Genomic DNA, 24,402 nt, shown 5'->3' with positions numbered 1-24,402 from the left:
TAAATGCAGCTTTAATGCCACTACTACTATAGTTTTCAGAGACTAACAACTTATAACAACCAACATTTATTTTGAGAGCACAAAAGCATACCACCATGAATGAAGCATTATGAAACAAAGACTATGAAGAGGTGCATGCCTTGCATGTGACTATAGTCACAGGATATTATTGACAACATGCCGGGGATCGAACAATAGAATATAAGGAAGTCAACACGCTATAAACATCCGGTCAGTTCATACCAACGATTAGGAAATATGGACAGGAGGACAACATTTTCCAAATTGGGCACTTCATCCACACCCTCTCCAGCACAACGCCCGGCCACACCACCACCACAGAGTCAGTAAAGCTTGTAGGCTTATCAAATGTCCTAGCCATCCCAAACACAGACTCCAGACTTCCCCAAACAAACTAGTCAGGCTCCTACTTGGCACCCCCCGAACCCACCTCACCCCTGCCCACTTTGACAGGCTGAAATGGCTTAGGGTCGACAACAGAGTACAGCATCTTGCAATGGGTCTGGTCCACAAGATTCGATACACCACCAAGATACCCATGTACCTGTCCAAATACTTCCTTAATATTAACAAAGTCCACACCCACAACACCAGAGGGAGTGCAACAAACCATGTGCAACCCAGATTCAGCACAAACAAGGGACTAAATTATTTTCGCTCCTATGCCACAGAAATGTGTCATTAAGACATGCGAATCCCTTGACTCCTTCAAAACCGCTTTCAAAGGGCACCTACGGGCGGCTGCAATTCGAAACTGGCCCTCGTAAATCCTGAATCCCCCCGACCCACCCAGCACTTTTCCCCTCACTATATGTTTCTTTTCCCTTTTTACTTCCTTTATGATGAATTCCTGTTCTGTTCTTTGGCAATATAGAAGTGTGTATATATAGAAGTGTCTAAATGTTTTGATGAATTGAACAAGGTGGACCCTCTTGTAAACAAGTGTAATACTTAATTGGGTCGTCCACTCACAGTTAACAGTTGCAGAGTTTGTGCTTGTAATGTACTGTAATTCTGCAAACTGTTAATAAATATTTCAATCAATCAAAACAAAAAGACTATCAGATTTTAACAAGTGGCAAGAGGCGATGTAGGCAAAGAACCAGGGGCAGTGGATTGCAAAATAGCTACCTCCCCCTGACAACTTATGAACAAACAAGTCAGGAAGAAGATAAATAAGCCTGGGAAACACTAATACTACCCCACCCCTTTGCATTTCTTCCAACATGTCGCTCTGAACTCACTCGGTGAGATTATACTGTACATTCTAACTCAGTTGTGAGCTTTCCTTGTACAGCTATAATAGCTAGTTGGGCTATTTCAACCTTTTAGAAAATGTGAAAAATCTAAATAGAGAAGCCAGGTTTATTGTGGAGTAATGACATGGTCTAGCAGTTCAGTATCTGCACAACATGGGTCACAGCAGCAGGAAATGGGTTTCCGCAGTTGTCTTAATGTTGGGCTGCTTCCTGTAATGTCTCTGATCTCTCTGTCGCCTCCCTGTCCAGAGGGAGCATCATCACTCACTGTCTCACAAATAGCTGCTATCATAAGTGTTGAATTGACTCTGATGCTGGGGGCTTCTGTACACACTGACCTAGTGTTTATACCGTACAATATAAAAAGTAGGTACATTTTAATGTTGAGTTAAATTCATGTATTTCTGGGGTGTGTGTGTGTGTGTGTGTGTGTGTGTGTGTGTGTGTGTGTGTGTGTGTGTGTGTGTGTGTGTGTGTGCGCGCGCACACGCAAGTGGGAGGACAGTCATACCCTAGAGCTCTGCCGAAGATGGTGTGTGTTCACTGTGACAGACTTCTTTGTCCACTGTGTAAATGCTTAATTAATGCTCGGTCTCATGACGATTTTTCACATAAAAAACAACCCATCTACAAACTTTGTGAGGTTGTAGATTGGCAATTTTCAGCACACCACCATGATGGGACAAAGTATAAATCAGGCTTCATGCAGATGAGAAGGAACTGATCTTGTCCAGCGGTATGTGCCAGAGAGGGCCCTAAGGTCTGCGGAACAGGGTCTGTTAATTGTCCCCAGCACTAGACTCAAAACAAAAGGTGACAGAGCCTTTCAGGTTGTAGCGCCCACACTATGGAACGCTCTTCCTCAGGCCCTGAGATCAGCAGTTTCTGTAGACATTTTTAAGCACAAGCTTAAAATTGTACTAATTGCACGGGCATTTCCAGATGTTTCATGATTTCATGATTTTTCCATGTGGGTATCGCTATTTTGCTGTCTGCTTTGAGATCAATTGTATCTAGAGGCTGTTTACTGCTCTGTAGTATTCTGTTTTTATTCTGCTTGTTATTGTTTTTGTTTTCTATTTCTTGCATGTAAAGCACTTGTGAGTTTTCTCTGTGAGAAGTGCTATATAAATAAAATGTACTTACTTACATTACTCGATCCGATACACGGATACAGGATGGAGACTGGTCCCTGATCAGATTCTGGATTCACTGGATCTGGAACCGAACATAGGTTAAGGAGTTTAAGTATCTCTTGTTCACAAGTGACGGGAGGACGGAGAAGGAGATCAGCCGGAGAATCGGAGCGGCAGGGGCAGTATTGCAGTTGCTGTACCGCACTGTTGTTACAAATAGAGAGTTGAGCCAGAAGGCAAAGCTCTCCGTCTACCGAGCAATCTTCGTTCCTACTCTCACCTACGGTAATGAAGTTTGGGTCATGACCGAAAGAATAAGGTTGCGAATACAAGCGGCCGAAATTAGTCTTTTTCGACGAGTGGCTGGCAACTCCCTTAGAGATAGGATGAGAAGTTCAGTCACATGAGAGAGACTCAGAATAGAGTCGCTGCTTCTTCGTCTGGAAATCTGGGCATCTGGTTAGGATGCCTCTCGGGCGTCTCCCTAGTGAGGTGCTCGAGGCACGTCCCACTGGGAGGAGACCCCGGGGCAGACCAAGGCACAGTTGGAGGAAAAACATCGACTCACTGGCCTTGGAACGTCCCGGGATCCCCCACGAGGAAGTGGAAGTCACTAATGTTGCTCTGGAGAGGGAAGTCTGGAGCACTCTGGTGGATTCTCTGTTGCCCCCTCGACCAGACTACGGATAAGCGGTTGAAGATGGATGGAACCGAACATTTTGGGTAAGGTCTTGGATAAGACAGGAACCTGGAAATCATAAATGAACAGGGTTCATAAATTAGTGACTTTCACTGAGGAATTTGATCCTTTATTCATTCATGATCTGAAACGTGTGTTAAATTCAGTCCGTTAGGGCGGCAGTTGTCCAGAAACACTCCATCCTATACAGACATGCCGATAAGCATATATGGAGATCCGGTTGTGCAGAACCGCTGATCCGTCAATATATGTGCATGCCAATAAAGGGAACGTGTTGGGAGATACAGTAGGCACTGAGAGCATTATTAGGGTAAGTAAAAACATATGGGTTGCATAAGACTCCTTTATAGGCCTATAATCATGCAAAATCAAACTCAACTCAAAATATATGTTCTCTGTCCCTTCCTGGTAATGCAATGAAATGTGTCTTTGATGTAGCACAGGACTGAACTTGTGAAAGAATGCTGTAAAGTGAGCATGCTATAAAAGAAAGTATGCCATGCAGTGGCACAGATATATTTAACCAAATATTAATTTATAACATCAATTGGCACATGTTGTATTGTCTTTATGGTGTCATTGGTGTGGCGCTGAAAGAGTGAGGAGAGAGAACATAACAGTGATTAAACATGGAGTGGCGTGGCTGAGAGATAGAGTGGCCGGATGGCAACCGCAAGGTTGCCAGTTCGAACCTGGCAATCTATGTAAAGCTGCTATAGCTATAGATGCACCATTTAGCATAATTTATAACAATGAGTAGACAAAATTGGAACTGAAATGATCTTTGTGGGTCACTCTCTCCTTATTGGATTTGTAACCCATGTATTTTCTGTTTACTAAAGAGCAGGAGAGATGGGGAGACACTGTAACTGAGTAAATAATCTATTATAATTTAGTCAAATAGATTCTCTATATGGCAATTTAAGTGTCAGAATATTATAGAGCTTTTAACATGTTGTGTCTAATAATACTTTGTTGCTTTATTTAACAGCATACAACTACCGGTATCTCACTGGAATATTTCACTATTTGCATATATTTTATTGACACACTAAAAATTACTGTCTAGGACAAATGTATTTGTGAAACATCTAAAGTACCTAAAAGGTAGCACAGAACTGCTACCTACATTCAAAGAGGAAACTACAGTAGCGGTTTTACATTTGTAGTCGGATGACTCGGATCTCTCTTCTTCCTCCATCTTTGGAATAAATACTGTACAATATTTCTGCTAAATACATGACCTCCCTTGGGCCTTTCATTAAGAAAATGGTTACCACAGACAGGAAGACTATTAGGTACAGTGCTGCGCATTGTTGTCAGACAGTGCCATCTAGTGTCCAAGTACAAAAGACGTCTTCATCAGATGCAACTGTTCTGGAATGCAGATTGAGTTTTCTTGCTGTACGGTTCTGATGCAACAAGGGATGGTAGTTGGTAAGATTACATCATGGGTGGTGGTATGATAGCACAGTAGCCTAATGCCACCTCACCTCCTCCATGACTTTATTATTGATCAGTGGATTCACCCAAAATACCCTAGGTGTGGAAAAAAACAAATACTCCATTTCCAGGATGTGCCGATGGTTGGTTTGGTGACCTGTGACGAGTCATTCTGCATGACGATCTCTCTACCCTTAGCTTCCTGTTTCTCAACAATCTCCTAAAATTGATCTTTACTTTTTTTAAATAATGGCACTCCCTGTTTCCCCAAATAAATCAAAAATATAAAATTATTCTAGCCTATGTCATTAAATGCATCCATACCTTAATGGGACCTGGGAATAAACTCAAGTTGTCTGACGAGTCAGCATGCAACTTGTGGCCATGCTCAACATGACGATGGCTGGCATCACATCCTAGGGAAGCGTACAAGAAAAATCCACTGAAATCCATTATCAAACATGGAGTCTCATGATTTGCTGCCAGCAGTACAAGGGGCTTGATCTTGTGAAGAAGATCAATGTAACTCATTCTGCCAAGTGTCTTACTTGAAACTTACTTTTGACTGTTGGGATTGTTTCAACAAGACAACAATCCCAACCGATCAAAGAACACCACAAGTTGGGTTCCTTGGAAGTTGGACGTGAGATAAAGGCCAGTTTCCAGACCCCAGCCCAAGGTGTTTGGAACAGGGCACTTCACAAACTATTTTAAAACCCATTTTGGGCGGGAACCCCTTTGGGTGTTAGCATTATGTTATGCTTTAGCTATTGAAAATAAGCAGATCTACAAGCTCATAGCGCGCCACGGTGGCGCGCTATGAGCTTGGCTTGTAGGTCTATTTTTGAAAAATAGCTTTTTCAGAAAACTGTCAGGATGTAAAAGACATTTTTTAGGATCTGAAATCTCAGGTCAGAAAGGGTTAACCACATGAACCCTAGTGTTCCTAGTGCATTCAATGAAAACAGCAGATCTACAAGCAGACATTGTGAGCTTTGGAGGAAAAGGAGGAGGCCCAACAAAGAAACTGCTAGCATATAATAAATGTAATTATAACTAAGCATTTTTCTTTTTTTTAAATAGCAGATGTACAACCTCACAATGCATGGTGACGTGTTGTGGGCTTGTATATCAGCCATTTTGTTTAAAAAAGAATTAATAGAGCTTAAATAAAATTAGTTTAATGACCTTCTTATAAAGATATTGGTCAACAATACATAGGTCATGTGTGATCTAGGACTCTCCAGAATGGACTGAAGAATCTGGAATCAATCGGGGTCTACTTTGTCGTATTCCGTTACCTATTCATTCCGACATGATTGTGTATTGCTGACATACTACATATCATATATACTATCAGTTTTTTTATATATAAAAAAGGAGTCCGCAATATGGATAACAGTGTTGCACTTCCGATATATTTTTTGAGCTATCTTGCGCAACTCTTCACACGCACGCATACACACTTAAGGGTCAAAGAATTTACAGACAGGGCTCAAGTGTCAAATCTATATTTTGAACCATCATCGTCGTCTTCATCTTCGCCATGGCCACCATTCATTCAGACATCCCACATAGAACCTGACATGGAGACAAATTCATCTTGCATACCACTCACGAGGAAGAAAAGGACAGACACGAGATAAGAAGAGACAAGGGGGGAGATGTGTTTTGTCTGTAGTGTACTTACAGTATGTACAAACATGTTTCGGTGTGTGCAAGTGTGTGTCCATGTGTAAACTTCGTTTCCCCTTTGGAGAGCTTGGGGGGAGGGGGTATTTTGCACGGGTATGTGACCGAGCTTTTTATCCCACCTATAGGTGAAATGAATTTACAGCAAGACCGGTGAAAGATGTGAAAAGACGACAGGGGGGAGAGTTGGGGAACGTCAGGGCGAGGTTCAAGATTATATGGAGTCGACAAGTGTGGACAGGGCATATTTAACCACATGAACCCTACTCTTAATATGCAAACATTTTGCAAACAAGTTCGCGACAGACACGTTGTGAGCTTGTAGATCAGCTAAAAAGGTAGGGGGCCAGATACAGATCCCTGGGGCGCCGTGGGCGGCATTCGCTCAGGTGGAAGATCAGCTGCTTGGGAATCGAACGGTTACCGGTTCTATCCCAACTCCCCCTGGGTTAGTGTCGAAGTGTCCTTGAGCAAGACACTGAAACCCCAACTCCTCCTGATGAGGTTGTTGCCTTGCATTGTGTCCTCGACTGTCGGGAGTGTGAATGTATGCGAATGGGTGAAAGTAACGCACGCTATAAATCACTTTGGATAAAGGCGCTATATACTGTAAATGCACCATTTACCATTTATTTTAACATTTACTTTGGGGCGGAAGTACATAGGGTTTATGTGGTTAAAACAATAAACTCAACAAAATCAATAAAAGGCAAACCAGTCACTCAATGGTCTCAGTGGACCCAAATCACGTGCAGGGGTTTTCTTGGGGGAAATGTCAGTAAAAAAAAAGTTTAAAAAAAAAGAAAATAAAAAAAAAGGCAGATGGGGTCTGGGGGAAGGGTTGATGCCAGCCTCGGGTCCATTCAGTTGGAGGAGTAAAGCTCAATAAGCCATTTCTCGCTCCTCCCTCTCCTCTTCATCCATTTTACGCCCGTGCTTCCGGAAGTACTTGTACCTCTGGACGTAGAGCTTGACCAGGTTGCTGACTTTGACCGGGTTGATCTCTCCCGTTCGGCTGTGGCAGATCTGAGACATAACAACACAACACAAGGTCATCAAGAGATTTCTCAACGATTTGCAAAAAACATAAAATTATGCTTGCTAGCTAGTCTCTCAAGACTGCTTCCGCACAACAGTCTTCATATCGGAAAGGCTGAAAATAAAACGTAAAAAGAGAGGACCAAGAACATCCTGACCACATTTGTACTAGTTTACTGAGGATTTAAGTAGTGAATAGAGTGTGTGCACAGATCTACCTGTAGAGAACTATATGTAGAATGTATGGCCCTCATTTATCAACCGTGCGTAGGCCAAAATATGGGTGCACGCCGAAATTACCGACATTTTCGGCATTTACCATTTCCGGCAAAGCTTGAAATTGAACTCGAGTAGGACAAAAAGTCACGTCTGGTCGGGAGCTGTCATACGCTTTGTCCTCACCAGTTTTTCTGTCGTAGAACAGCGGAGCAGCATTGTTTGACCACAGGCATCTAAACATATATGTATTCACTCCTAAAATGTTTATATAAAACTGTATGTATATGGGCTACATGTAAAAAAATTAAAGTAAAGGAATACATCAACGATGTGTCTTTGTGTCATATGAAATTAGTAGGAGTTAAAATCGCGCAATTAAAAACAATGTTGCAAGTTAGATGCTTAAGCCATTTAAACAGTGTTTTGCATGAGCGCATACATGCGAGGATTTGGACTGTCTGTGCTGAAATATTTCCATGACGGGACGTTGGAGAGTATAGTGTAGTGCTGCAGTTGTGGAGAGTCCCAACGTGGGTAGCCTAATCTACAGCAGGCCGATGTCTTTCTGGAGTTACGGTATGTGCAATTTCCTCCTCGTTTAATAAACCTGACGCGTCGCTCGAATGCCAAATGTACCGTGCCAGCCCACCACCCCCGTGCCAGCCACATATGAGGCTATACGGCTGCACATTAATATAATGACAGTTGACAGCCCAGCCACTGCAGCGATCGGCGACTGCGAGGCAATCTAAATACTGTCGAACGTGCATGTTCAGTTGGCCACGGACGGACCACAGTGATAGAGAGAGACAGACAGGACAGGAGGAGCAATATGCAAAACAGCAGCGTGTGTGTGCCTATTTGTTATTTAATTCATGGTTCACAGGTTCAGGTTTTCGTTCACTAATATATGTTTTATATTACATTTAAAAGACTTTAATAATTTAATATACAACTAACAACACACAGTGAAAGTTGCTTGCAAATTGCGATATGTGCGTGCGTGCGTGCGGGGGGGGTGAGGCGGGCAGCAAGGGAAGCGAAGCGAGAAGAGAAACAGACAGCTTTATTTAATTCATGCAGGTTTATTTATTTAAGATACAAGTTGCAAGTTGCGTGTGCGTGCGTGCGTCTGTGTGTGTGTGTGTATGAGAAAGGGGGCAGCAAGGAAGTAACCATGGTTTCAGGATCGTATGGCAGAACATTAATGTCGCAAAAACGAGGGCGAGGCTTGATTTCATAGGGCGTGCCAGATAGATTTCAGCCGTCACATTTATTAACGTCGGAACGAAATTAAGGAAGGATCAGCTGTTTGCGATCACTTTATAAATGCCGTGGCGACGAGGGTGTACTACGAAACCTGTACTCGAATCTGTGGCAGATTTTACACTCGATTGATAAATGAGGGCCTATATGTTTGTCATTTATTTAATGTATTGCTTTGTTCATTTAACTTGTGCAGCACTTGTGGTCAATGTTGGTTGTTTTAAATGTGCTCTATAAAATAAATAAATGAAAGAAACAAGCTCAGCCTCACCTTGTGCACAGCCTTCCTCAGGATGTCCTTGTACTCGTCTTTGTTGATGTCCTTGCGCTGGTAGTAGGGTTTGATGGCCAGTTTCACCTCCTCAATAGCACGCTCCTGGGTGTGGAGCTTCTTAAGGTACTAGGGGCATAGTGGACAGAGAAGCACGTTCATTCACAAATATACAAGTTACATCCAAATGGAGTCGAGTTTCAAAGCAATTGTCCAAAAAGGTTGGGATTAAATCCAATACAGAAAGCTTCACTAAAACAGAGCAATATTGCCTCATAAAAGTTGGTATTGTGCATGTCGTCAGATTCATGTGTCATTATATTATCACCACTTTAACTCACTCCAACTCAAGTGGAGTTAGATTTTGTCCATCATTGAAAAAGTGAATTAATGCCCGGATGCTTCATGACACTGATTATTATAGGCCTACAATAAGCTTCTGCAAAGAGGGGTGCACGGAGTTGCAGTTTCAGTAGAACTAGCAAGAGAAATGCTATATTAACCAATTTCTAGTCACATTGTTCTCTTCAGAAATCACAAAACACTAGATAGATTTTAGAAATAGAATTCATTGTCTTCTTAACATTAGCGTCCATGCTAAGTTTAAAACTTTGTTTTCTTCCGCTCTGAGTATGCAGCTCCCCTCTGGTGAAGTTAGCTGGTTTAGCAGACAGTGTGAGGATCCAATGAAGTTAGCTGGTTTTGTCAGAAGCGCTTTCTAATAGTTAATTGGTTCAATATTCTTTTAACCAACACACAGAAAGGGTGTTCACGTTCACACTGTTACTTTTCAGGATTCAAATGACAAACTAGCAAAAATAGCAGATCGAAAATAGCAGCTTAAAACATGTCGCGCCACGTTGTAAGCTTGTAGATCTGCTATTTTGGATACTTTTGACAAGTTTTGTGTGACGCTGTAGTATGATGAAGTAGGGCATTTCAGTCAGACCCTATTCATTCCCTGCAACATTAACATTTTTGTTAAATTATAAGCCAAGTAGAATTACAGGGAATGAATAAGACCCCCATGCAGGGAGATCTAGAAACAGAGCCTGTATACAGGTGGATGCTGGGGAGACGGTGGGATTTGCTCAAACTTCCTGAGGAGGTTAGCAGCGAGCGAGGAAGGGAGACGGCAGCGGCGGCGCACGAACGCACATCGGGAGAGAAGCCAGGAAAGAGCAGGTAGGCAGATAGGTTTAAAATTAAATAGCCACTCTGATCAGGTAAGGAGTACATGAGACTAGTCACCTGATCAGGTAGGCGTGCTCACGAGTTGCCTGCCTATAGCTCCGCATCATTCATTTACACAAAAGCTTAGCGAAAGCTGTCGGGCAGAAAAAGAGGTTTCTGACCGACAGCAACAAATTATATATATATATTTAAAAGAAAACAATATGTATTTGAGTTCAGAACTCAGAACACAGTCCACCGTTACCTTATCAGGGTCTTTACTCTCGCTGTCCCATCCGGTGTCGCTAGACATCTCGCTAGACATCCCGGACAACCCCGCAGGCAGTGGAGGGGGAGGGGTCATCGCGCACCCACCACCCATGGACATGGCCGAGTGCATGTGAGACGGTGGCGTTTTGGTGCAGCCCCCCATCGGCAGGGAGCCGTGGAGAATGTACTGTGCTGGACTCGGACCGGGGGGCGGAGGCAGAGACGGAGGGGGCGGGATCTGGGAGGAAGAGGAGGAGGATGAAGACGGAGGGCCGTGCGTCTGGTTCTGATTGGCCTGGGAGAGGATCTGCCAGACAGAGAAGCACAACACTTTATTTCTGAACGTTTTCCCCTATAGTGCCTCATCGTACGACAAGGTCTAGCATAAGGATGAAACTGAAGCCTTTGGTTCCTGCCACTGCCTATTTTAAATGCAACAGGAACTTGTGATGAGAAGATTTATCAAATCTATGAACTTCAAGTACCCCTAAATGTGTCAACATCTGCCCCTAAATGTGTCAACATCTGCCTAATCTATGAACTTCAAGTACCCCTAAATGTGTCAACATCTGCCCCTAAATGTGTCAACATCTGCCTAATCTATGAACTTCAAGTACCCCTAAATGTGTCAACATCTGCCTGGCGTATAATAATAATAAAACTTTATTTGTATAGCACCTTTCATGACATGTAGCTCAAAAGTGCTTCAGATCATAGAGGGTATGCACATGCATAAAGTGAATGGTAAATCGAGTGGCAAAGTGAATTTAATGTCGTTTAACATTGTTTAATGCAATCAGATAGGACTTTTTCTGTTTGGATGAATGGGCTGTCAAGGACAGAAAGCAGTTTTTTGCCACTCAGTAGCGTTCCCGCATAACTACCGGGTATGATGATGATGTCACACGCATACCCTCTATAAGACAGCCAGGAACACAAAGAAGTCACAATCGTTTGGCTAACTGAAACATTTTTAGAAATATTTTTTAATAAATACAATTACCACTCATGCATTAGGACAATGCATGGGGGACAATGCAATGTGTTTGGGCATACTACAGAATCCGTATTGAACAGTGAACACACCTGGCTGGTTGCTTGGATGAATTCTTGAGCTTTGGCTCGACTGGCAATGTTGGCCTCCTCCATCTTGAAGAGCAGAGCCGTCACTAAATCAGAAGAAGCGTGTTAGAGCCTTTACATAATGAAGAAAAACATCTCAAACAGAATACATTCAGGGAACATTAATTAAGCTCTCTACGCTATATCTACAAATAAAAGCAAAGAAACCAAATGGTATGGGGAAAAGAATTGCGATTCTGCATCGATGCAGCAACATGGCATAATCGATTATAGCCTGCCTGTACCATTTATATATTATATTTCAGTTAATGTTAAGACATTTATGTCAAGGAGACTGGAGTGATTGATTACAAAGCAGTTTCTAAATAATTATATGTTGTTCAGTATATCTGACTCATGGAAAATTTGCCATGTTGTGCAGTAATATATGGTAGAAAAGTGTGATGCATCGTAGAATCAAATCATTACATGATGAATGGTAATCTAATTTAATCGTGAGGGCAGTGCCAATGCACACCAGACACCACTATGGCAAAACCCTTTTGTTAAACATAAACATCCGTATTGTGGGGAAGCTTTCGCTGAAAATGGAAGATCGACGGATTCGACAGCTATTTTCAGCAAAAGCTTTGCCCACAATAACAGAAAATACACTAGTATAGAGCCCTGGGGGACTCTGGCTAATCTTCCCCTCCCATGTCTAACTTTTGGTGTGTGTCCACAAACTTTGTCCCACAAACATTAAATTCCCATTGAAAAATAATGGACAATTTTAAGTGATGATGATATACAATGATAAGAGCACACCTCACTTCATACGGGTGTGATTTTTAGTAAATATACAGGTCCATCTCAATGAATTAGAATATTTTGTAAAAGTTCATTTTCTTCCGTAATATAAGTCAAAAAGTGAAACTTTCATATATTCTCAATTAATTGTGCATAAAGTAAAGTATTTAAAACCTTTTTTGTTTTAATCATGGCATACAGCTCATGAAAATAAAAAATCCTATAAAATGAATTAGAACATTTTACGAGACCACTAAAAAAAAAAAGGTTTTGGCTCTGTGGGCAGTTGCCAAATCGAGTCGCATCACCCGCTGCTGGAAAAGGAAGATCAGCAACAACATAAAGCTTGTCAACGTACGGAGGCACACAGTGCTGTAAAATATCATAATAGATGGTTGTCAGACCCTGGACACAAAAGTGATGATTTAGGCTGCGTTATCTGCTGGTGTTGATCCACCGACAGTGAAAACTACATTGTGCTTCAGTATGTTGACGAGCTAATTTTCCTTTCCAGCTCGATTTGGCACCTGTCCACAGAGCCAAAACTACTAACTGGTGTACTGACCATGGTATTACTGGGCTTAACTGACCAGCCAACTGGCCAGACCTGAACCTACCGTAGGTTGTATTGTCAAGAGGAAGGTGTGAGACATAAGACTGAACAATACAAATTAATTATGGCTGTTATCAAAGCAAACCTGGGTTTCCATAACACCTCAACAGTGCCACTGACTGATCACCTCCGCCACGCCCCATTGATGAAATGATTTGTTCAAAAGTAACCCAGACCAAGTATTAACTGCATACATTAATATACTTTTCAGATGGTCGACATTTCTCGTTTAAAATAAATCTTTTACCTCGTAAAATATTCTAATTCATTGAGATAGGATTTTTAGATTTTCATGAGCTGTATGCCATAATCATCAAGATTAAAAAAAAAGGTTTTAAATACTTCACTTTATGCCCAATGAATTGAGAATATATGAAAGTTTCACTTTTTGAATTATATTATGGAAGAAAATGAACTTTTACAAAATATTGTAATTCATTGAGATGAACCTGTATTGTGCTGAGGACCACTGACTTTAGCCAGAAGTCAGAAGAGGGAAGAGACTCACATGCCAGTACTCCTCCAGCTGTGCAGTCCATTCCGGTCTGCACACTCCAAGGGAGGGGCGCCGCCGCTGGAGGCGGAGGTGGTGGGGGAGGAGGCTTGTTGGCAGACGAAGACGATACCGATGAGGAGGACGAGGAGGGATCCGATAAAGACGGAGGGACAGACAGTGAGGCGGGAGCCGAGCCCGAGGAGGAGGAGGAACAAGGGGGCGATGCTAGGGATTTGGGTCCATCGTCTGGGGGTAGGGGCTTTGTGTTGGAGGCGGAAAGGGAAATGCCGAGACCCGACCCTTGGGAAGTGGAGAGGCTAGGAGGGCTTGAGGGTGGCAGGTTGGGGGTGGTCTGTGTGGGGCAGTCTTCAGGAATAAAAGAGGGCTCAGGAGTCTTACAACTGCTGTCCACTGTCTGGGAGTCCGGTGACGACTCTCTGGTGTCTCGCGAGGGGGGCATGGTGGGGGGAGGTGTGTGTGGGGGTGAGGAAGAGGGCGGGAGCACGCTGGTAGAAGATGAAGAGGACGAAGAGGAGCAGGGTGCAGGGCCAGCCGGACCCGTATGAGGACTGAGAGATTTGTTCCCACCCCCTATTCCAGTCTGAATATCTGCTGAGGCTCCGCCCCAGCCCTCAGAACCGGCCTTTGATTGGCTTCCGTCTCCATCTGCCAAAACACCGGCGCCGCCTTTCTCCCTCTTCTTCCCCAGCCGCCGCCGTCGTTTTGTGGCCAGGGATGAGGACGGGGAGGAAGCAGAGGAGGAGGTAGAGGTGGTGGAGCTTGGCTTGGCTTTCTTGGATTTCAGCGCCGTGGGGCCCGACAAGGCTGAAGCAGAAGGGGGTGCGGCCAAGGAGCTGCGCTTGCCCAGTTCCTTGTTGCGGCCTCCCAGTGACAGTGGCTCTGAGCAAGGCTTGAGAAATGGAGACCTGCTCTCATTGTCTCTGCGGAAGACAACCGCTATGGAGCTGGAGCCACCGACCACAGGACCCCCAGCACCTCCCGCTGGACCTCCTGAACCCAGGAGGTCCATGCCCAGCTTCCCAGAGCTGGCCGAGGCCCCTGTGGTGCTGCTCACACCCTCCCGCACAAGCACCGACACTTTGGACTGTAACTTGCCCTTGCGGCTTCCCCCGCCCTCCTTTTTAGACTTGCCAGTATGACCGGACTCTTTTCTTCCGGCTTTTTCGCCACGTTCTTTGTCCTTGCCCAGCTTCCTCCCCCGCTTGACTGGGGGGGGTGCAGAGGAGATGGGGGCCGAGGCAGAAGTAGCCTGGGTGGGTGAGAGTGAGGCAAGGGCTTTGCTTTTGGTTCGAACTGAGGACAATGATTCGGACTGGACCGTTTTCTTATCCGTGTGGGACTTCTTCTTGGGGTGATGCCGTTTGAGAGGGGTTTTGGCTTTAGGACTCGGGGAAACAGGCTCCGGAGGCAGGGCGGCGGGCGGTGTGTCCTCCAAAGAAGGGTAGTCCGAGTCCAAAGCCTCCCCGTCCAAAGAAAGCAAATCTATCTCCAATTTGTCTGAATACCGGTCTGACTCGTAGCCATGGTACCTAGGCGGGGAGTGAGACCTGGATCGGCTGCGGCCGCTTACGACATTGTCTGCATCTTCGATTGAGCGCCGCCTCCTTTTTTTCTTTTTTTTGTGGGGTTTGTCAGAGTCTTGTGCAGGGCTGCGAGGTGATGCCGGGGCACGTGGCGGGGAGCCGGGAACCGTGGTGGTAGTGGTGGTTGTTACTGTGATGGTTCGCTTGATGGCAAAGAGATCTGAACCATTAAGTTCCTGGATGGATGGAGGGACTACGGGGCGACCGTTTCGTCTCCTTTCATGCCGTCTGTCGTGGTCGTGGTCCCGTTCCCTGTCCCTCTCTCGCTCCTTGTCCCGCTCTCTCCGTTCCCTGCTTCTTTGGGCCCGTTTAGACTCTAAACGGCCTGGTTTAGAGGCCGAACCCCGTTCCCTGCTGCTCGAGTGCTGGCCGCTGTCCCTATCCTGCTTCCTGCTGCTGGAGTATCCATCCTGCTCTCTGTCTCTATCATCTCGTCTTCGGTCACTGCTTCGATCCCAATCTCTATCTCTGCCTCGATCCCTCTCCCTCTCCCTCTCTTTGTCTTTTTCTTTTTCTTTATCTCGGTCTCGATCCTTCTCACGACGCTCCTCAGATTGGTTGGAGAAGGAGCGTCTGTGCACAGCCCTTCCAGAGGAATTACGGGATCGCGTAGGCTCCGGGCTGCTTTGCCGCCTCTTCTTCCTCTTCCGGCTGTTGCTTCTGCTGCTCCGCCTCCCCTTCTCCTTCTCCTCATTGGCGTTCTTCTGTCCCTGGTCCTTGTCCCTCTGGCTCCGCTCCCTGCTCCTGTCCCGACTGCCTTCCTCCTTTTCCTTCTTCTTCTTCTTCTTCTTCTCCTCCTTCTCCGTAGCCTTCGCGTCCTTGCGTTTGCGGCGGTCCCGGTCCTTTGAGGTCTTGGAGGACTTGCGGCTTTTGGCGATTGGCTCGGCGGGGAGTGGGAGAGGAGGGGAAGAGGGGGGCGGAGACGGCAGCGGGAGGGAGAGCAGCGGTTGGGGCTGCGGAGACACGGAGGAGGTGGGGCAGGACTTGTACCACACCTTCCGCTGGCTGACCAGCTTCCTCCTCAGGTCCCCGACACCGACGGCAATGGGCTCGTCCTCGGCATCCGCTGGCCAGTCACCCTCTGCCCGTACTGACACAAACGCGTCGCCCTCCAGCACGCGGAGGATCCGCTCAGGCTTTGCTCTGCTGAAGAAGGGCCCGCCAGGCGGCAGTGGGAGGAGTCCCCCTTTTCCTCGCTTAACGCCGCCACCTTGTCTCTCAGCCGCGCCAACAATTTCACCCTCCTCGATCTCAGAGTGCTCCGAGTCGGCCTTCTCCCTCTCTTTCCCACGCTCTCTCGTTCTGTTGGGATCCCGATCCAGCCTTCTTCTCAGGTGTGGCAGCGGAGGGCGAGGGGAGGGTGGAGCAGCTGGGAGAGCATCTGTGGAATCTGGGGGGGCCTCTTCTTTTTCCTCATCACCTCTCCTCTCCGCAGCCATCTCCATCTCTGATTTACTTCTCCCGTCCTCTCCGTTCTCCTCCAACTCTCTCGCCTCCTCAGCGTCTGACACTGGGGAGCCTGTGGGATCGAAGGGGTCATACTTGTCCCCCTGCTCCTCTTCTTCCTCCTCCTCCATGACCATGGCCCCTCCCTCCCGTTCTCCATCAGTAGGGTGGAAGGGGTCATAGATCTCCTTCTCTTCACCGTCTTTCTGTCCGTCCACGCCCGAATGGGGGGACGTCGGATGGAACAACGGATCAGAGGAGGAAGCCGTATGGGGAGGGGTGGAGATGGAGGGGAGGACTAGGGGCGCAGAGGTTGAGGACACCTTGGCCACCCCTGACCCCTTGCCGTGGCTTTTCCCATCGTTGTGGTAGCCAGTCGCCGTGGCGCTTGGGGAGGGCGTGGACGTGGACGAGGGTGAAGACGGACCAGAGGAAGGAGACGAGGGAAAGGAGGAAGGCGGGGAGGAAGGAGGGCTCTTGGCAATCTCTGTAACTCCATGAGGGGAGGGGTTGACAGGCCTCCTTTTGAAGCCGGGTGCTGGAGATAAGTCCATGGGCTAGGGGGGCAGGTAATCAAGAGGCCCGGCGGTAGCAGAGGGAGTCCAACACTCTGTGTGGACTCGAGCGGAGCACGCCGTCGGTGCAGGGAGGGAACCCTGGAAGGGAAACAGGCAAAAATGTTCATTAAGATGTTGGACAGCTTTAGCAGTTAATGTCATCACAACACTTGATGGGGCTATTCCAGCCCCAATGGTCAACTTTGTAGACGCTGTTCAAAATATGAACACGAGGGATTATTCAGCGACTTTATCGTAATGATAGCGAGGTAAGCAAGCAAAAATATTTCTCCCGGTTTTTGTCCGGAATGGAAGGGGGGGCTTACAGAGTAAAAGCGGCTATATCTGCGCGGCACCCCGAGCTGTTATTTTGAAAGAAATCCCAGGCGCTGATTGTGTTAAAAGGGAATGCGAGCACTCGTCTCAATTGACAGTGTCTTATCAGATGTTTAGGCTCTTTTATTGTTCGGCACAGCAGTGTTGATTTCGTTGACTAAAACTATGACGAAAGATGTTCGTCGACTACTATGAGCTTGTAGATCTGCTATTTTTCAATAGCTAAAGCATAGCATAATGCTAACACCAAAAGGGGTTCCCGCCCAGAATGGGTTAAGGATTTATTTCTGGCCGGAGCCTTTCTCAACGTAATGAATAATCATAAGAATCATTATTCATCATGTGTACGTATGGTGCTGCTGCCTGTGCCAAACAATGAAAGAGCCTAAAAAGGAATGTAAGAGGGTGCTGGTCACTGGTGATCTTTTCAATTTCATGGATTTGGTTACTGCCACAATCAAATTAAACCTTTAAGAAAATATATTTCATCCAACTATCAAGAATGGGGACGCTCCAAAAGGTCACTTCCTGTTGGCCATGATGTTTACCAACACTGGAACTATCCAACTCAATATTATGTATTAGGACATGTGTATTTGCAGAATTTGCGCTGCTACAATCAATTAAGCGTCACAAATGTTCAGTCAGCCTGAAACGACAAATGTTTAAGTAAACATTTTCTTTATACTTGATTGCTGGGTTAATTGAGTCTTCAGACCGAGTGTCCGTCACCTTAAGCTTGCCAATAGCCCGATACATGTTTTTATTTTTTAAGATATTTTTGGGGCCGTTTTTATGCCTTTATTGATAGGTAGACAGTAGTGTGACAGGAAATGGGGAGAGAGATGGGGGGTGACTCGCAGAAAAGGTTGTCGGGATCAGGGCTCGAACCAAGTTTGCCAATACACAAGTCTCCCAATTAAACCAAATCAATGGCACGTTTACCATATAAACATCTCTGAAGGAGTCACAATGCAAACTCAGGGTTGGGTGCTAAGAAAATGTATTACCTCTCTTCCTCGTACTAACCTGGGCAACAACGGAGGACAAAATACAGCGTGCTGGTCCCTCAACAGTCACCTCGGCTGTGAGCTCAACCTCAAAGTCTGGGCTGGAATGCAAATAGACCAAAATCAATGTTAAGGGCCAATAACCTGCTCACTTGAGTCTGATTTGTACTTTACCATAGCGTTAGCCTCATAGGATAAATGCCTAAGTCATTTTTTGGCGAAATTGAGATTTCTGCATACAGGTGATCTCCTGGGGCTGCTGCATCGTTCTGGATCATCGCCTATGTCCTCAGCCAATCACAAAGCTCACAATCTTCAAAAATGATGATCTGCCTAAGTCACTTGTGTGATTTGAGCATTTTTACGTTGCCGCCTAACTCACTTTGTGTGACTTGGGCATTTTTACATTGCATACACAGCAAACAACAGTTACTCTAATAGACCCCCAGGTGTTTAGTATGGAGTTAACATTACTCTAACAGACCCCCAGGTGTTTAGTATGGAGTTAACATTACTCTAATAGACCCCCAGGTGTTTAGTATGGAGTTAACATTATTCTAATAGACCCCCAGGTGTTCTGTATGGAGTTAACATTACTCTAATAGACCCCAGGTGTTTAGTATGGAGTTAACATCACTCTAATAGACCCCCAGGTGTTTAGTATGTAGTTAACATTACTCTAACAGACCCCCAGGTGTTTAGTATGGAGTTAACATTACTCTAACAGACCCCCAGGTGTTTAGTATGGAGTTAACATCACTCTAATAGACCCCCAGGTGTTTAGTATGGAGTTAACATTACTCTAATAGACCCCCAGGTGTTTAGTATGGAGTTAACATTACTCTAATAGACCCCCAGGTGTTTAGTATGGAGTTAACATCACTCTAATAGACCCCCAGGTGTTTAGTATGGAGTTAACATCACTCTAATAGACCCCCAGGTGTTTAGTATGGAGTTAACATCACTCTAATAGACCCCCAGGTGTTCTGTATGGAGTTAACATTACTCTAACAGACCCCCAGGTGTTTAGTATGGAGTTAACATTACTCTAACAGACCCCCAGGTGTTTAGTATGGAGTTAACATTACTCTAATAGACCCCCAGGTGTTCTGTATGGAGTTAACATTACTCTAACAGACCCCCAGGTGTTTAGTATGGAGTTAACATCACTCTAATAGACCCCCAGGTGTTTAGTATGGAGTTAACATCACTCTAATAGACCCCCAGGTGTTCTGTATGGAGTTAACATTACTCTAACAGACCCCCAGGTGTTTAGTATGGAGTTAACATTACTCTAACAGACCCCCAGGTGTTTAGTATGGAGTTAACATCACTCTAATAGACCCCCAGGTGTTCTGTATGGAGTTAACATTACTCTAACAGACCCCAAGGTGTTTAGTATGGAGTTAACATTACTCTAATAGACCCCCAGGTGTTTAGTATGGAGTTAACATCACTCTAATAGACCCCCAGGTGTTCTGTATGGAGTTAACATTACTCTAACAGACCCCCAGGTGTTTAGTATGGAGTTAACATTACTCTAATAGACCCCCAGGTGTTTAGTATGGAGTTAACATCACTCTAATAGACCCCCAGGTGTTCTGTATGGAGTTAACATTACTCTAATAGACCCCCAGGTGTTCTGTATGGAGTTAACATTACTCTAACAGACCCCCAGGTGTTTAGTATGGAGTTAACATCACTCTAATATACCCCCAGGTGTTCTGTATGGAGTTAACATTACTCTAACAGACCCCCAGGTGTTTAGTATGGAGTTAACATCACTCTAATAGACCCCCAGGTGTTCTGTATGGAGTTAACATTACTCTAACAGACCCCCAGGTGTTTAGTATGGAGTTAACATTACTCTAATAGACCCCCAGGTGTTTAGTATGGAGTTAACATTACTCTAATAGACCCCCAGGTGTTTAGTATGGAGTTAACATCACTCTAATAGACCCCCAGGTGTTCTGTATGGAGTTAACATTACTCTAACAGACCCCCAGGTGTTTAGTATGGAGTTAACATTACTCTAATAGACCCCCAGGTGTTTAGTATGGAGTTAACATCACTCTAATAGACCCCCAGGTGTTCTGTATGGAGTTAACATTACTCTAACAGACCCCCAGGTGTTTAGTATGGAGTTAACATTACTCTAATAGACCCCCAGGTGTTTAGTATGGAGTTAACATCACTCTAATAGACCCCCAGGTGTTTAGTATGGAGTTAACATCACTCTAATAGACCCCCAGGTGTTTAGTATGGAGTTAACATCACTCTAATAGACCCCCAGGTGTTTAGTATGGAGTTAACATCACTCTAATAGACCCCCAGGTGTTTAGTATGGAGTTAACATCACTCTAATAGACCCCCAGGTGTTTAGTATGGAGTTAACATCACTCTAATAGACCCCCAGGTGTTTAGTATGGAGTTAACATCACTCTAATAGACCCCCAGGTGTTTAGTATGGAGTTAACATTACTCTAATAGACCCCCAGGTGTTTAGTATTGAGTTAACATTACTCTAATAGACCCCCAGGTGTTTAGTATGGTAACATCACTCTAATAGACCCCCAGGTGTTTAGTATGGAGTTAACATCACTCTAATAGACCCCCAGGTGTTTAGTATGGAGTTAACATCACTCTAATAGACCCCCAGGTGTTTAGTATGGAGTTAACATTACTCTAATAGACCCCCAGGTGTTTAGTATGGAGTTAACATCACTCTAATAGACCCCCAGGTGTTTAGTAGACATGTATTAAAAAATGCCTAAGTCACAGATTATTTTCTTGAAAATGGCCTAAGTCACTTTTCTTTGTTATGGAATGACTCTCATGTTTATCTTTTTGTAAAAAACATTTTGTTAACCCCTCAGGAAACCATTGTAAAAATCTGCATTAAAAACTCTTACATACTTGCGAGAAAATGTGTTTTTCCTTATTATCCGAAAATTATAAAAAATGACTTATGCATTTATCCTATGAGGCTAACGATAGGTTGGTGTAGAACTCTGGAAATTTAATATACAGCTTGTACATTTGCTATTTCTGACATGCAACACCAGTACAAATTAACAACTGGGGACTTTGCACTTTGAATGCATTGGGACTTTTTGACCAATGTTGTTTATTCCTTATTTTCTTTCTTATTTCTTTTATTATTATTTTTTAACGTTTATTTATTTATTTTTTAACGTTTTTTTAATGCCTTTGCCTATTTTAATTGTGACTTTGCTTGCTTTTTAAATGTGACAAGCACCATGAGTTGAGGAGAACTAACGCTATTTTGCTCCCATGTATGCAGAGTGTGTATTATGCCAATTATGGAAGTGCCAATAAAACTCTGATTCTGGTCCTGGGATGGGGCTGTTGGGTGTTCAGTATCTTGCTCAGAGACACTTCGACAAACAGAACAGGCGAGGCGGGGTTTCGAACCGGTGGCAGTGACCCTCCGATTCCCAGACGGGCTCTCTACCGATAATAATTAGTTATACCAGTCAATCAACTGTGCAAAGATCGTTCAATTACCCGTCGAATAAGTCATGTGAGGAACAGGCAGGGAGACTAATTCAGAAGACAGTCTTGAACTTGTTGTTACCGCGGCTTCCTAAGAGAAGACAGAATAAAAATAAAATATTAACCAATATTTGCACAGAAGGCTGGAGAATGTAACAATCCAGTTTTGCCTGCTGATGACCAGGCTCAGTCCTTGCTTTTGTTCTATACTATAGAACATCCGTTTACACCAGTAACACCACAGAACGAAATAATATCTACGGAACGTGCACACACACCTTCCGTAGATATTATTTAGTTGGATGTTTCCTGGTAGGAGGATGAGCTAGACTCTAGCTCATCCTCCCTACCAGGAAACATCCAAGTCTTCTACTGCTTTCCCACTCATCCTTTGCACTCAACTCAAACTTTCAGTCTGTGGGGTACGAATGAATGAATTAATGAATGAATGCTGAGATCAACTATGGTCACAGAGTTTATTTCAATGACTGCACCACCTCTACCACCATGACTCCTGCTCATATGATCCTCCTCCTCTTTGTCCATCATGATCACAACACCACCACCCATCAGTAGAACTCAAAGCCAAACTAAACGCCACTATTATCAACAAGTATATATAATCCTTTATCTCCTATTTGGTCGCGAGGCAGTGGATGAGAGATGTGAGACAGATAACATAATTCGTAGAGAGGTTATTGATCCTGTTCTGGCAGAAATGGTCTTCTGGTGGTTGTTACATTATAAAAGACGCACAATGTACATAATAAGCCTTTTGGATCGATTCATTGTGTATGTTTTATCCGTTTGATTATTTGTGCATCTATGGCATCTCTGACTAAGAGGTGCCAACGGTATTTTAATGATCAATTAAGAATTTCGGTCAATAAATAAGGCTGGGGGGGAGTTCGCCACTGTGACTGCGTTGTTCTTCTGACAATGCACGTACACAGGCGGCATGCACTGTAGCTCAAATGCAATAATCATAGTTTACGGTCCAACAACATTTCAGACTCTCAGAGTGAAATTAGCCTACCTGCTAGCTGTCTGCTAACGTTTGCCAGCAGCAGCAGCAACAAGGCATTCTTTCTTTTTTTGAACTAGCCTGGTGGCTAACGGTGTTAGCCAACACAAGCTGTCTGGCTGCTGCCAGGAGCCTCCACCTGAATGCTCTAACGTTACATGCATGTTGTTTACCTTCCATGCGACAATGCTTCCTGCTAGATGAGCTCCACAATCGTCCCGTTCCTGTCCCTTCTGTTTCGGATGTGCGATAAAAGTCTACAGCAGAATAATGGGTCATATTTTTCCCATTTTTAAAAGCATAAAAAGAGGGCCATCCCATTAGTCGCCGCCATTTTACTTCTCCTCGAACCGGCCGAGTGGGATGACGGGAAAAGTAGTTTTACTGCACTACGTTCAGCCGAGAAGATCTGGTAGGTACCGCCGTCTCGACCGGACCCCACCCCCAGACACACGCACGCGGCACGCACACACACACAAGGGCTCATAGTCATAATATTGGTATGTGCAACACAGTCTCATGAAAAAACGTCTCATTTTAGACCCCCACCGGCCACCGCATAAAGACAAAATCAGACAATTGATTTGCATCGGGTCACTACTGAATGAGCACAGTGGTGCAGCCTGTGTATGTGTTGTTGTTGGGTTCCTGGTTTAGCTACACTAAAACTAAGGAGCCCAAATTAACCGACTTTGTAGACAGAGGCCCCATGTTGGATCAAATAGTAATAGATTAGGGATCTCATGGGGCTGACTCTTTGATATGTTTTAGGGGTACCGAATGATTTAACCCCTGCTCAGAGCCCCCATAAGTTCCTGTATATTAATTAATTAATTGAGGATATCTCAATGAGGCCCCATGTTGGATTATTTTAGGGGCACCCGGGCACCGAATGATTTTTAAGTAGGTTACACTTCAGGGCCTTACTTGGGCTACTGTCTTACTGTCTTTCTCAAAATGGGTGCAACACATTTGAAAACCAATCGGCCTATATAAGGTCCATAACTACCAACTACACAAATAAACTTCTAATAAAATGTTAAATCAATCAGGGTAGGCTACTCATTCTAAAACTCAGCAAAAGTTCTGCAATTTCATATTTTATTGCCTGGTAGCGGTACACTGAGTACATAATGCATGAAAGGGCACTAGGGCAGGCTTCACCCAGTGTATATATATATATATTATTTTATTTTTTTCATCAAAGTTTTTTATTGATTTTACAATAAAGCATACAAAATACACATGACTTACACAAAAGAGACAAGAAAAACAAAACAAAACTAGCAGTCCAAAAAAAAAACCCAATGGACAACACCCCTCCACATTCTGTTGTTGACAATAGTGATTATATCATCTGTAATGTATTACAAATTGTTAATGCAACCATCCTTTAATATACAAATAAAAGTAGTCCCATATTTCATGGAACTTTCCTTT

At 44.4% G+C, this 24,402-nt stretch overlaps 1 protein-coding gene across 2 annotated transcripts; it reads right to left on the bottom strand.

Annotated features, from left to right (window-relative positions):
* Positions 1-6,054: 6,054 nt before the first annotated feature.
* Positions 6,055-23,301, bottom strand: scaf1 (SR-related CTD-associated factor 1). 2 transcript variants are annotated; one of them, XM_083780454.1, is made up of 8 exons: positions 23,136-23,301; positions 21,951-22,029; positions 18,442-18,523; positions 13,482-17,175; positions 11,548-11,657; positions 10,484-10,774; positions 9,046-9,174; positions 6,055-7,277 (listed from the first exon to the last, which is right to left on the bottom strand). In XM_083780454.1, the coding sequence occupies exons 4-8, from the start codon at positions 17,071-17,073 to the stop codon at positions 7,134-7,136; spliced, it is 4,266 nt and encodes a 1,421-aa protein (XP_083636580.1). In that variant the 5' UTR covers positions 17,074-17,175; positions 18,442-18,523; positions 21,951-22,029; positions 23,136-23,301; the 3' UTR covers positions 6,055-7,133. The 2 variants fall into 2 exon arrangements, with proteins under 2 accessions (XP_083636580.1, XP_083636581.1); XM_083780455.1 differs by having other exon boundaries at positions 10,484-10,795; positions 11,575-11,657.
* Positions 23,302-24,402: the final 1,101 nt, after the last annotated feature.

The sequence above is a fragment of the Protomyctophum parallelum genome (genome assembly GCF_964188405.1).
Source record: "Protomyctophum parallelum genome assembly, chromosome: 13".
NCBI lineage: Eukaryota > Metazoa > Chordata > Actinopteri > Myctophiformes > Myctophidae > Protomyctophum > Protomyctophum parallelum.
The sequence above is the reverse complement of the archived record's forward strand: the minus strand, read 5'-3'. Positions and strand labels throughout refer to the sequence as shown.